The sequence below is a fragment of the Myotis yumanensis genome, unplaced genomic scaffold (genome assembly GCF_028538775.1).
Source record: "Myotis yumanensis isolate MYYU_CA2020_CCGP unplaced genomic scaffold, mMyoYum1.0.hap1 SCAF_5, whole genome shotgun sequence".
Classification (NCBI taxonomy): domain Eukaryota; kingdom Metazoa; phylum Chordata; class Mammalia; order Chiroptera; family Vespertilionidae; genus Myotis; species Myotis yumanensis.
Window position 1 is genome coordinate 90809194 of NW_027223756.1, and position 12174 is coordinate 90821367.

At 53.3% G+C, this 12174-nt stretch overlaps 1 protein-coding gene across 3 annotated transcripts in view; it reads right to left on the reverse strand.

Moving 5' to 3' along the window:
• Positions 1-12174, reverse strand: part of ELL (elongation factor for RNA polymerase II) — a 65227-nt gene that overhangs the window by 15650 nt on the left and 37403 nt on the right. For all 3 annotated transcript variants that reach the window (XM_070416449.1, XM_070416450.1, XM_070416448.1), the window contains exons 2-5: positions 11219-11266; positions 5064-5185; positions 4546-4709; positions 2148-2413 (exon numbers count right to left, since the gene is read on the reverse strand). In XM_070416449.1, coding sequence (XP_070272550.1) covers positions 2148-2413; positions 4546-4709; positions 5064-5185; positions 11219-11266 — 600 coding nt within the window. The remainder of the gene's footprint in view (positions 1-2147; positions 2414-4545; positions 4710-5063; positions 5186-11218; positions 11267-12174) is intronic.

Below are 12174 nucleotides of genomic sequence, written 5' to 3' on the forward strand. Positions count from 1 at the left end.
CACAGAAGGAAGAGAGGTTCCTTTGAGGAACGCCATTTTGTCAGTGCTGCTCACGGGATACCTGGTCATGTGGGGAGGCTGACCAGCCTAGGCAAGGTGTAGCCCACAGGATTGCCGAAGACCTTCCCCTTCCCCAAGTTGACAGGGCCCTGCTGCCCCCCACAATCACTGGGGAGAACTACCTGGGCAGTGAACACAGAAGCACAAGGCAGATGGGGCCGTTCAGGAGAAATCAGAGCAGGCACAAGGAGGACGCTCTGCCTGTAGATGCTGGCTGGGCTACCTCCAGGAGGCTGCCGACAACCCAAGCTGAGTGGAAGAGCCATAGCCCATAACGGTGCCTCTCTAGTTCCAGAAGGGCCTGGAGCAACGAGAGCGTCCGGGGATAAGAAACAGAGCAGTTGCTCCAGGCCGGTCCATATAAGCACCCCCAGACCCGTCTCCAGAGAATGGAGTTTGGCATCCTGCCGTGTCTCAGGGCCTCTCTGAGGGTAAACCTCAGGTGTATCTGTGTGCTCAGTTAGCTAAGTTTCACATTCTGGGTTTCAGGGTCTCTCGTTTCTTCTTCATTTCAGGCATAAGCAAGGCAAGAGGGGAGAGCGGGAGTGAGGGCATTCTTAAGAATGTCACACCAGAGGCTGAGGGTCTAGCCTGACAGCAGTGAGGGCTTGCAGGCACATCCAGGGGCGGGCATGGGTCCCACCTGACACACCTGACAGCTCCATCAAACTCCCCTCAGCCCTACCTTGGTCTCCCTGTGCTACAGAGAAAGGCTCTGGGGGCACCCAGCCCAGGGGAAGGGCCTTCCATGTGCTTCCCTTTAATTTGTGAGGACAAGACTGACACTTTTGACTTTCTAAGGAACTGAGCCACCTGGGAAGGTTGATTCTGGTTCTGCAGCTTCCTGGAGCTTTGGCAAGCCCCTGAGCCAACTCCCGAACTCTCGTGGAGAAAAAGCACTGCTTGGTCCTTGTCAGCACAAACTATGAGCTGGGGATGGTGCCTCAGGAGGCCAAATCCACACATAGGTGCCAAGTAAATGACATGGGAGCCCCTGATATAGTGGTGATGTGAAGTGTCAACAATTACCAAGGCCCCTGGAACACAGGAGATGTCTTCCTAAACGAAGATAATGGGTGCCCTCAGAGATAATGGGCGGGCCTGGGCCCAACCCAGATCTACAACCATGCATGAAATGAAGCTCCAACTTTCCCACAGGGGAAGATTGTAGAGGCCTCTTTTCCCCACTCCTACCCTTTACCGTGAACCCTCTGTGGCTAGGGGTAATGAGGGACCCCAGTTGGAGCATGGGTGCTGACATTCTCCTACCAAACATGCTGCATGGCTCACAAGAGCCTCGGGTTGCACTGAGGAAGGGGGAAATGAACACCTAGAGACCCACTGAAGAACTCGGCAAACATGAAAATTCGTCCTCAGATACAGCTACCATCTCGGCATGGGCTCTCTGCCACAAGAGGCACGGGCCAAGTGGCCAGAGTGTCGGAGGCGGAAAGTAGGAAGAACAGGTGAGCTGGAAGAGGGGACTTGGAGAGGCTCGACCACACCTCCTCCTCGGGTGCTGGCATGACTGTCCTCACAGCAACACAATGAAGTGGCATCAGCATGGCCTGGCTGATGTGGTGAAGCCAGAGCAAGCCACTCGCTTCCTAGAGGTCCTCAGGCTACCTCCTGGAATCCTGGGAACCAGGGCAGGGCCTCAGGAAGGTGACTGGGCTCACCTCACTTGCTCCAAAGCTCAGGCTGTTTCTTAGTAGTAGGCTTACCTGCCAGCACCATGTTCCTACAGGCAGAGCATCCTCCCGTAAGCCTTAGGCTCTATAAGAGGTGCTGCAGCCATGCCCCAGCCACAGATGGAATCTAGAGGTACAGAAGTGAAGCCTCCTGCCTGGGATCATAGCTGGTGAGGGGCTCTTACTAACGTGTGCTTTCCCTGATTTCACTCAATTCTAAAAAGCTTGTGCAACTGAAGTCTTGGATCTCCTGTGCAGTGCCCGCTGCCTATGTGTTAACAGGTGTTAAGGAACAGGGTGTGTGTCCAGACCGTCTGTAGAGGCTACTCATAGGCTGGCTGAATCCCATCCCACCCCACCCCACCCCACCCCAGCCAGCCCTGGGTAAGCATGCACCTGTTGGAGGAGGCTGTCCAGCGTGTCCTTGTCTGCCTGCGCCAGGCCATCCTTCTGTAGCCGCAGCAACAGTTCAGCCTTCCGGTAGGGCCTCAGTGCCAGAAGATGTAGCACCCGGTCACGGAAAGGCCTCTGAGATACCCCACCGCCCCCGCTAACACCACTTTTCTTGATGGCATTTGCCAGGTTGATGGGGGTTGCCCGCTTCCGGGAGGGCACAGTCTCCGTCGCCCCTGGGGCTGGTTTCCTAAACTGAACCTTCTTGCCTGCAACAAGAACCAGGGTGATAGATAAGTTAAGAATTGGAGGGGGTGAGAGGGTGGCCATGGTGTCCCACTGCCTGGGGCTGATGCTGAGTTCCTGAATGTGGAAAGCAATGGCCAACAGCATCACACTTCTGCCAAGCCAGCGTGTCCAGCCCAGCCTGCTATTTGGAGATCCAGGGGGGCTGAGAGCGCCACCTGCTGACCACACACAGCTCACTGAGAACTTGCAAGCTCAGTAACGGGAGCAGCAAGGAAGTACAGACATGTTTAGAGCCATAATTGACTTCATCATGGGCAATCTAAATCCTGGGGACCAAAAACGCTGACCACCACAGGGAGAAGGAGCTGGTCTATGAGTCCTTTTGATGTTAAATGGAGGGGGATCCCTGACCTGCCAAGGCAGGCGTCCCCTGAGACTGTGCATTGGAGCCCTGTGCTGGTCCCATGGGATTCGCCATTCTCTTTTATGGAAAAGTAGGGAACATAGATGTCAGGGCTGCTTGGGCAGCTGCTCTGGAGAACCCAGGGTGTTAGCAGCTCCCCAGCTGTGGCTCCAAGTGCTTGCTCTTCAGGCAGACATGGTTGTGCCTAGAGTCCTGGGGGCAGCAGGCCGCTCTGACATTCTCCTGGTAGAGACAATGGGGTCCAGCATGGCTTCCCCTCCATTGAGCCAGTAGGTACTGCTCTCGAGGGAGGAAGTCGTTAATTCTGTTCTGGATGCTACACCTGACACCAAGGGAATGTGGATGGCTGAGTGAGGTCAGCACATGCCCTAAATCCTTGGGCCAAAAACCTCTCCATGATGACTTCGTTTTGCTCTTATCCCTCTAATCTGATTTGTCAGTTTAAGAAAGGAAGAAGCGCTTTGTGACGCCCTACTGGAATCTGACGCCTTCCAGTAGGGCGTCAGTGCATCTTTAGGCTTTCCGGTAGGGCCTGACTCTGTCCCTAGAGGATCCAGCTGACAGGCTGACATGAGATGGGGAGAGACCAAGTACAGCCGGACAGCATCTTAAGAGGTGAGATGAGTGTTTCCACTAAAATATAAACTGTTGCAAAAATTCTCGTCATATACAAAATGGTCCAATAAGACAAATCTTGGCCAAGTTTTTGGCTGGAAGACCCAGAAATTCACTAAGATGTCTACGAATGTCTATGTTTGCATCTTGAGGTGAAAGCAAGTAGGTGAAGCTTTTTTTGGATTCTGACCCCAGTGGTGGGCAGCCATGTCCACTGGGGCTAAACACTGACCAGCAGGACGAACTTCTGCACAGACATCTGGAATTTCATTCAGAGCCAACCCCACTGCCAAGCAAAGGAAACTAGGCTTTCTTTGGGGGTATTTGAAACCTCCCACCATTTCTTAAAAAAGAAAAACGACATTGAGGTCCTCATCTGCTGTAAGCTGGTTCATGCTTCTTCTGCCTAATGCCCGTTTCCCTGGGAATAACTTCTGATAACATTTCAACTCCGTCTGGGTCTAGGAGGTGAGAAGGCTGCAACAGGATGATGAGCTTTCTGAATAAACTGTACTTTTAATCACATTTTTTTTAATGTTTTCACCAAAATTATATCCGAACAAATGCTGAGTTGGCAAGCAAGGATCAATGCTTTTCCTTCCAAGTCTCAATCCGACAGCCACTCGCTGGCCCCAGCACAGCAGCCGGCCACTGTGGGGTGCATCTGGTGGTCTGTATCATGCTAGGCATCTCAGACTTGGTGAGGAGTCAGCTGGGCATGTGAGAACAAGGGTGGTGGCCAGAGGAAATATGGCAACCCTGTGTTCATGAAGCATGTCTGTGTCTCTGACCAGTAAAGGTCCCTGAGACTGTGGCCTGGGAGAGAGGCCAAGGATTCAAATTCTTCGGTTTAGGTCCTAAGTCCACCGGGGGATTTGGGAGGCAGCAGATGGCATAACCCCCAGCTGATTGGCAGGACCTTCTTCCTGACCAGACATGGGCCTGGCTGGTCCTGCTCAGGGGCTGGACCACACCTCTGCTACCCATCATTCCTGCTCCTGGCCTGGACAGGCTCTGAATGCCTCCTACTCCCCCAACAGCTGCCTGTCAGGCATAATCTGCTCCCGCCCAAGTGGAGCCCCCACAGTTGAAGCCCCTGGCTCCCATCGTCACCCAGGTAGCGGCCTCCGGGCTTGATGACGATGGTACTCCGACTCCGTGTCTCCTCCTCGGCTTGTGCCATGCTCTGCCGTGCCTTCTGGTAGGAGTCATCGGTGGCACACACTGTGATTTTGTCCTGGATGCTACCCAAGCAGTCCAGGTGTATATCCCCATGGCTGTAAGACAAGGGGCCAGGAGCTAAGATGAACATCTGGGAGACGGAGATATGGTCTTGGGCCCAAGCTCCCCAGCCCAAACCAGGAAACAGGGCTCAGCACTGATGTAGACATATGGTTTCCACAGGGCACATCTTTACCCAGAAGAAACAAGGGGTCCAAGGCCCCTGGACCAGAGATACAATGCAAATACCTACACCCTGGACACAATGAAAGCAGCCAGAGGGGCTCAATCGAGGTATGGGGGCACTGGGAGAAGGAGGCACCGGGCCAAAAGCGGTGGGCAAACACCTGCACAGGAGGGTGGGGCCCAGGGGGAGGCTGGAGAGGCAGGGCTGTCCCTCTTGGCCTCACCTGGATAAGTACTGCTGGATGCAGTCGAAACTGCCCTGGGGGCTGTCGCGGCCAATGTTGGAGAGGTAGAAGGAGAAGATCCGAGCCTCCGAGGGGTAGTCCGGCTGCGGGATGGCGATGTGCTGCGTGGAGACAAGGGGGCATCACTGAGGGTCCAAAGCATGGAGGGGATCGCGGCACAGATCAGCCGCTGGACCCCAACTGCCCACCTCTGCTTTAAACACCTCTGCTTTGTGGCAGTGACAGGACCCTAGGCCGGTCCCCATCACCTGTCCTCAGTAATGCCAGGGTCCTCTGGTCCCATGTAAGAGGGAAGGGTGATGGCATCACAGTCTGAGAAGTACAGAGCAGGTAACATACATGTGGAGGCAGGGACTGAACCCAGATCTGGGCCATGATTTAGTTTCCTCACCCACCAAAAAGGGCAGATCTGGCCAAGGACCTCCTCAAAGGTAAAATGAGCCCTAGCTGGTTGCTCAGTGGTTAGAGCATTGGCCCACAGACTGCAGGGCCACAGGTTCTATTCCGGTCAAGGGCACATATCTTGATTGCAGACTCAAACCCCAGCCCCAGTCAAGGCACGTGCGGGAGGCAATCAATTAATGTGCCTCACATCGATGTTTCTCCCTCTCTCTCTCCCCTTCCCTTCCATTCTCGCTAAGTATCAAGGGAAAAAATATCCTCAGGTGAGGATTAACAAAAAAAAAAAGGCGGGGGGGGGGGGGTGAGAATGAGACAAAATGATGTCAATAGCCAGCAGGGCTTGCTGGGCAGACAAGATGCTTTGACCCTTGCTCTGCTTAGTGACCTCCTCTCCACCTCCTCCATGGGGATACAAACTCCACCTGAGTGTCTGTCCACTGGCCTGTGGCTGTGAACAAGGCTTCTGAGGGTCACCAGGGAGATGCAACCACAGCCGGGTGCACACCTAGCATACAGCTGCCCAGAACATGGCAGGAAGCCTGTACACCAGTCAGCAAAATAAAAAGCAGTTTCTGGGGAAACTGGGCCGGACGTGGGTGGCTCCTCCTTCCTTGCCCATATCTGCTCAGGGGGCAGTGGCCATAGAGGGTGTCAGTCCCCATTGAACTGTCACCCCTGACAGGAGGGGAGAGGAATCCGGCCTGAGTTCTAAGGTGCTGGTGGCCCTGGGTAACTCCCACCCTACCTACCCCACCCCCCAGCTCGTGCAGCCGTGAGGCAGACTCGACCCCACTCATGTAGGCAGGTGGGAAACGGAACTCCGCAACTATGCAGCCACAGCCATGACAGGCACAGCCCACACTGGATCAAGACAGGGCAGACATCTGCCCAAGGACATGGGAGTAGGGAACCACTCATCACAGCTTCAGAATGCTCCCTGTAGCCAGCAGAGAGCTGACGATGGAACCAGGCCATGTGCAGAGGCCCACTCACCACGCTGCAGATGCCCTACCCAAGCTTGAGCAGGGAGCAGCTACCGTGCTTCCCCCGGGCACTTCACTGTAACCCTTTCACCCTGTGTGGGCCTTTTTCATTAGGCACATATGCCCACTTCCAAAATTTGTCCTGGAGTAGGAGAGGGCCCAGCACTGAGCCCAGAGGCCAGTCTGTGCAGGACAGTGGGTGACACAGGGCTTGAAATAATGCTCAGGAGAGACTGGTCCTGGCTAGTGAACAGGGGAAGACACACACAGAGGTGCTTGTGGCCAGTGTCCTCAGGATAGCTGGGGGGTGGGAGGAAAGTGTGCTGGGAGCGGCACCACTGCTATGGCATCCTCTGGTTAATGGTTTGTTGCTGGTTAATAATTACCAATCTCTGGGAACCAGCAAGGAAACCATCCAGCTGGGCACAAATGGCCCAGGAATGCGCAGCTGTCTCTGTGCCAGGGAGCTAGGCATGTGTTCCAGGACATGGCCTGAAATGCAGCAGCCACGAATGTGCCCTCTGGACAGCCTCAGAGCTACCAGGTGGTCTGAGTATATATAGTGGGTTTGGATATGTCTGATGGCAGCACTGACACCAGGTTATGGTGGATGGGGACAAGTGTTTGTGTGACAGAAAAACGAGCAATAAACAATAAAGCAATAAACAGCAAAGCTTCTCCCATCTCAGATGCCCTGAGTGCCTCTGAGGCCGGAGGCCTGCAGGGGGTGCTGGCTCCCCTGCGGCAGTTAGTGGGGTCCTGGCCAGAAGCCTTTCACCTCCTCCCTTTGAAATCTGTCCCAAGTCAGCCACTGCCCTCCCCCAGGTCACTGTACGCAGTGCAGGTGAGAGTTCTGGAGACAAATCAAGTCCCTAGTGGAGGTGGGAGCAACATGGTGGGGGACAGCACTGGATATTCCTTCAGGCAAAAAGAGGAAAACAGGTGGATATGGGAGCCAAACACCACTGACCAGGCCCGCTCTTGCCAGAAGGATTACCAGGAACCATCAGTTTTCTTCATCATTTTTTAATATTTTTTTAAAAAATTCTTTATTGTTGAAGGTATTACATATGTCCTCTCTTTTTCCCCCATTGACCCCCTCCAGCCTGCCCCCACCTCCTTACCCCAGGCCCTCTCCGCTCCATTGTCTGTGTCTTCATCGTTTTCATTCCCAGGGAACCATTCTGGGGAGAGTTACTGCTGTGGCTAAGCACGCCTTCTAGGAGCAAAGCAGCCCCTTTTGCTGGCCTGGCAGATACCCAGAGCCCTTTCTAAGCACCTTCTTCTCTTCCTTCTCCATGGGCTCAGAAGAGCAATGCTCCGCCTTCACCTGCCCCCTTCCCCCAGGCTCCTAAGGTCTCAACTGCTCAACTTTGGTGTACGATGTCTCCAGACTCATAAACCCCATTCTAGAGATATTTTTAAGATATTTCCAAACTATCCCTGGGACCAATAATACAGCAACAAGCACCTTGTGGCTCAATCTTGAGCACATCCTAATAGACATGGTTCCTACACACATAGACACCGGCCAAAGGTCTGTGACCAGCCCTATCAGACCTTGTTCTAGAAACTGCAGCTCATGATCCAACCACAGCCCAGGGAAATGCCAAGGACAAAACCCTACCTCTCCTTCTTCATTCAACTGAAGAGTTTTGGAGTGGGGCTGGCCAGGCGGGGGTGCTTTACCAGCTGCCAGGGGCTAACAACTCAGAATTGACCCCTTGACAGCAGAGGACCAGTGAGTTAGCTCAGTAACCCTGAGAGCGCAGAGAACACAGATGTGAAAACGTACCCGAAAAATGGACAGATGAGTATTTTGCTCCAGAAGACACAGTCCTGGAGGCCAGATACATTCAGGTGGGGCCTAGCTCACCAGGGAATGTGGTGAATGCTGCAGAGTGCACAGGGCAACCGTGGCCACCAGAGGGTGCTACAGGGCCAGTCTGGCAGCAAGCCCCAGCCTGGGCTGGGAGGTGGTGGGGATGGGCCCAACACCCACACAGGAGGTACGTTGATGCTGTGACCCTATGCCAGCTGAACCACATGCATGTCTGAGGGGGAAGAGCACCAGGAGCCAAGAGTGAGCTCATCCTGTGCCACAGGGAGTACACTGGTTCTCCTAAAGCTACCCTAATTTACATAAGACCCTCTAGGTCAAGCATGTCAGACTCGCAGCCTGCAGCAAGTTTGACATGCTTGCTCTAGGCCAGTGGTCGGCAAACTGCGGCTCTTTGGCCCCTTGAGGGTGGCTCTTCCACAAAATACCATGTGCGGGCGCACACATACTGTGCGATTGAAACTTCATGGTCCATGCGCAGAAATCAGTATTTTGTGGAAGAGCCACCCTCAAGGGGCCAAAGAGCCGCGTGTGGCTCGCGAGCCGCAGTTTGCCGACCACTGCTCTAGGCGAACAAGGTCCCTATCTTGTAGAGGCTGAGGGACAAAGGGGAAATTGGCCAAGGTCCCCAAGCTAAGGAGCCTACAGATAGTTTCAATCTTCAGTTTGTTAGCTTGATGGACCTCTGGGGAGTGAGTCCCTGAACACTGAAGCAGCCATGTCCCTAAAGAGCCTGTTCCATCCAGCTCCACTGGCCTCCTGCTCCTCCATGCACACCCCACATCCTGTTCCATTTCCAACCTTGCAGATGTTGTGCACAGAGCAAAACCCCCTCCTTACTTCTCAGGAACATGTAGGCCCAGCTGTGCGCATGCAATGGAGTGACCAGGAGAAGTGGGAGGAGAGAGCCAAGGCACCCTACCTCCTCCCTGCCAGTCTGAGTGATTGTGCACATGCAGCCTGGCACCAGGCCAAGCCTTTCACACCTGGCAGGGGGGAGGGGGACATGTCCCATCAATGCCCAGGAGGAGGAGGAGGAGGTACAGATGTCACGGGGGCAGACCCAGTGCCTGACTCTCTGTAGCAAACTGGGGGAAAAACAACACACCCCACGTCACACAGCCCATCCAACCCTCACACAGGCTCCCACAGGGAAGAGCCTCCTGGTGAAAAATCACGGCCTGGACTGCCTGGAGCTGCAACACAGAGCCTCCATGCTGAAATCCTCTAGATACTCTGTGAAGCAAAAGCAAGCCAAGGAGGAAGAAAAAGTGGACAAAACATGATTCTAAAACTAAGGTGGTGAGACCCCACTTCTAGAATGAATGTGGCTCTCAGGCTTTCCGTAGGAATTCGGGGGACATAGAGCATGGACCAGGAGAACCTCATGGAGCATCTGTGAGTAGTGGAAAGTGAACACTGACCTCAGTGGCCCTTTCTGTGCACTGGCCTCATCTTCCCACAGGGGCTGAAGGACCAGGGCAGCCCCACCAACACCCCTGGAGAAATGTCTCAAGAAGAATAAAGGGAGGTGGCAAAAGGGTGACCACAAGACTCTGATGGAGCCAATGAAGGCACAGATGTCCTCAAGAAGCCACAGGGGGGTGGGGGTTGTCTGGGCCTTTGGGTGTCTTGCCAACCTTCACTGGTATCAATGTGTTGGTCAGTTTTTGTGTCCCTGGCCAGGCCGCAGCCCCAGTGACCCCCATAAGGGCTAATCTGGGTGTGTGTGGAGGTGTTCTGTAGATATCCACGACCAGCTGATTCTAAATAAAGGAGAGGACCCTCAGTGGTCTGGGTGGGCCTCTCCCAATCAGCTGAAGGTCTAAAGAGGGAAAGTGAGTCTCCCTGAGAAGGAAGAAGCCCCTGCCTGCCCAAAGCATATCATGGTATCTCTGTATCTGCACACACACCATCTCCTACAGCAGTGATGGCGAACCTATGACACGCGTGTCAGAGGTGACATGCGAACTCATTTTTTTGGTTTGATTTTTCTTTGTTAAATGGCATTTAAATATATAAAATAAATATCAAAAATATACATTTTTGTTTTACTATGGTTGCAAATATCAAAAAATTTCTATATGTGACACGGCACCAGAGTTAAGTTAGGGTTTTTCAAAATGCTGACACGCCGAGCTCAAAAGGTTCGCCATCACTGTCCTACAGGCTTCCTCTATGAAGCATCCTGGCTCGGTGAAATCCACAGATCTCTCAGGTGGAAACTGACGTAGACACATGTGGCAACTCTTCAGATAAAAAACAAAAGACTTTTAATAAAGACTAGAAGAAAAACTAGTGTTCCAAGGAGTGTTTGGTGGGTGTGTGTGGAGGTGTTCTGTAGATATCCACGACCAGCTGACTCTAAATAAATGACCCTCAGCCCCAGGGTGGTACTAAGACCGGAGGGAAAGGATTGTGAACAACTTGCCCTTTCTTTCATTCCCTGATTTTTCTATTAACATGTTCATTCAGAATAAAGTACATTTCATAATAAACGGGGGTGCTGAGTTTCTGTAACTCCCCAACTCAGTACCAAAATGAGACAAACACCCATGGTCCTGGGTCCACAGAGGGACACTGCTTGGGCTCTGAGGCCACAGCTTTGAATGAGCTCAGAGACTGAGTCAGAATGCGTACTGGGGCCTGGGAGCCAAGCAGGAATCTGCTACAGGAAGGAAGGGAAGGACCCTGGGGGGTGCTGGACAGGATACCTTTCTTCTGCTCACAGATGACCATTTGTGGGCCCTGGACCAGCCTGGGCACATCTAGAGGCGGAGCTCAGCCTAGCATGGGGACTGGAATGGAGGTGGATGGAACCAAATGCTGCTATGCCCAACAAGTCATGACAGGCCTCAGACTGTACCAGTCCCACAATTCGAAATATGAGTAACACAAAAACGACTCACCCCTTGGCTTCCTTGAAATCGAATCGATGGTCTCAGTGAAACAGAATCCTGCAAAAAAAAAAACAAAAGATACCTATAAATCCAGAGCCTCACATCCGGTTATCTAAGGAGCAGGGTAAAGACCGTGTGCTCAGGAAAGGTCACCAAAGTAGGGTCTTGAAGGATCAATATGAGTTCCCTGATTGGCATGGGAACTGGGGCTGAGGGTCATTGAGTGGCCAAGAGTGGAGACACAGGCAGTGGGCAGCCCCTCACTGGTCTCCCAAACCCATCACCAGCCCAGGCCACCCTGCCTCACAAACACCACCTCCAAATGGAAATCAGGGTGGGCGAGCATCACTGGCCAGGAGGCAGGCTGATGAGGTGACTCTGGCTTCCCACCATTGGCAGAATGAAGCCCAAAACCTGCCTAGCTCCCATGTGACAGTTTTAGAGCAGTTTGTCACTGTTGCTAGGGGTGGCAGAATTTCCAAATGTCATAAAAAAATAAATAGTAAAAACTCAAAATAAATATTTTAAGCTTCAGGTATTCAGACATCAGCCTTGTGGTGGAATTTTAAAAGAATGTGAATACAGATAGAGGGCTGCACCTCCTCTTCTAACCTTGGGCCCAGAACACCCACCTTCTGAGTAGCAGGCACCACAGTAGTAGTGTGGCCTGGCTTGTCACCATGACCCCCTCCCTCATCCCCCAAACCCATAGGACCCTGCCTCTTCCACATGGCAGTGGGGTACTGGGCTCTTCAAACCTCCATCACTGAGCCCACCACTCTGGCCTCCACCCTGGCCCCACTTAGAGTAAGGGATACTTCCCTACCACCCCAGTACCTCCCTGAGTGGCTGCCTGTCAGCTCCCCACCCAGAATGTCAGGCCCATAGCATGCCCTGGGGAGGTGGAGTAGCTCTGAGTAGTGGAGTGGCTCCACCCTTGTGGGGAGAAACAACCAACAGGCAAA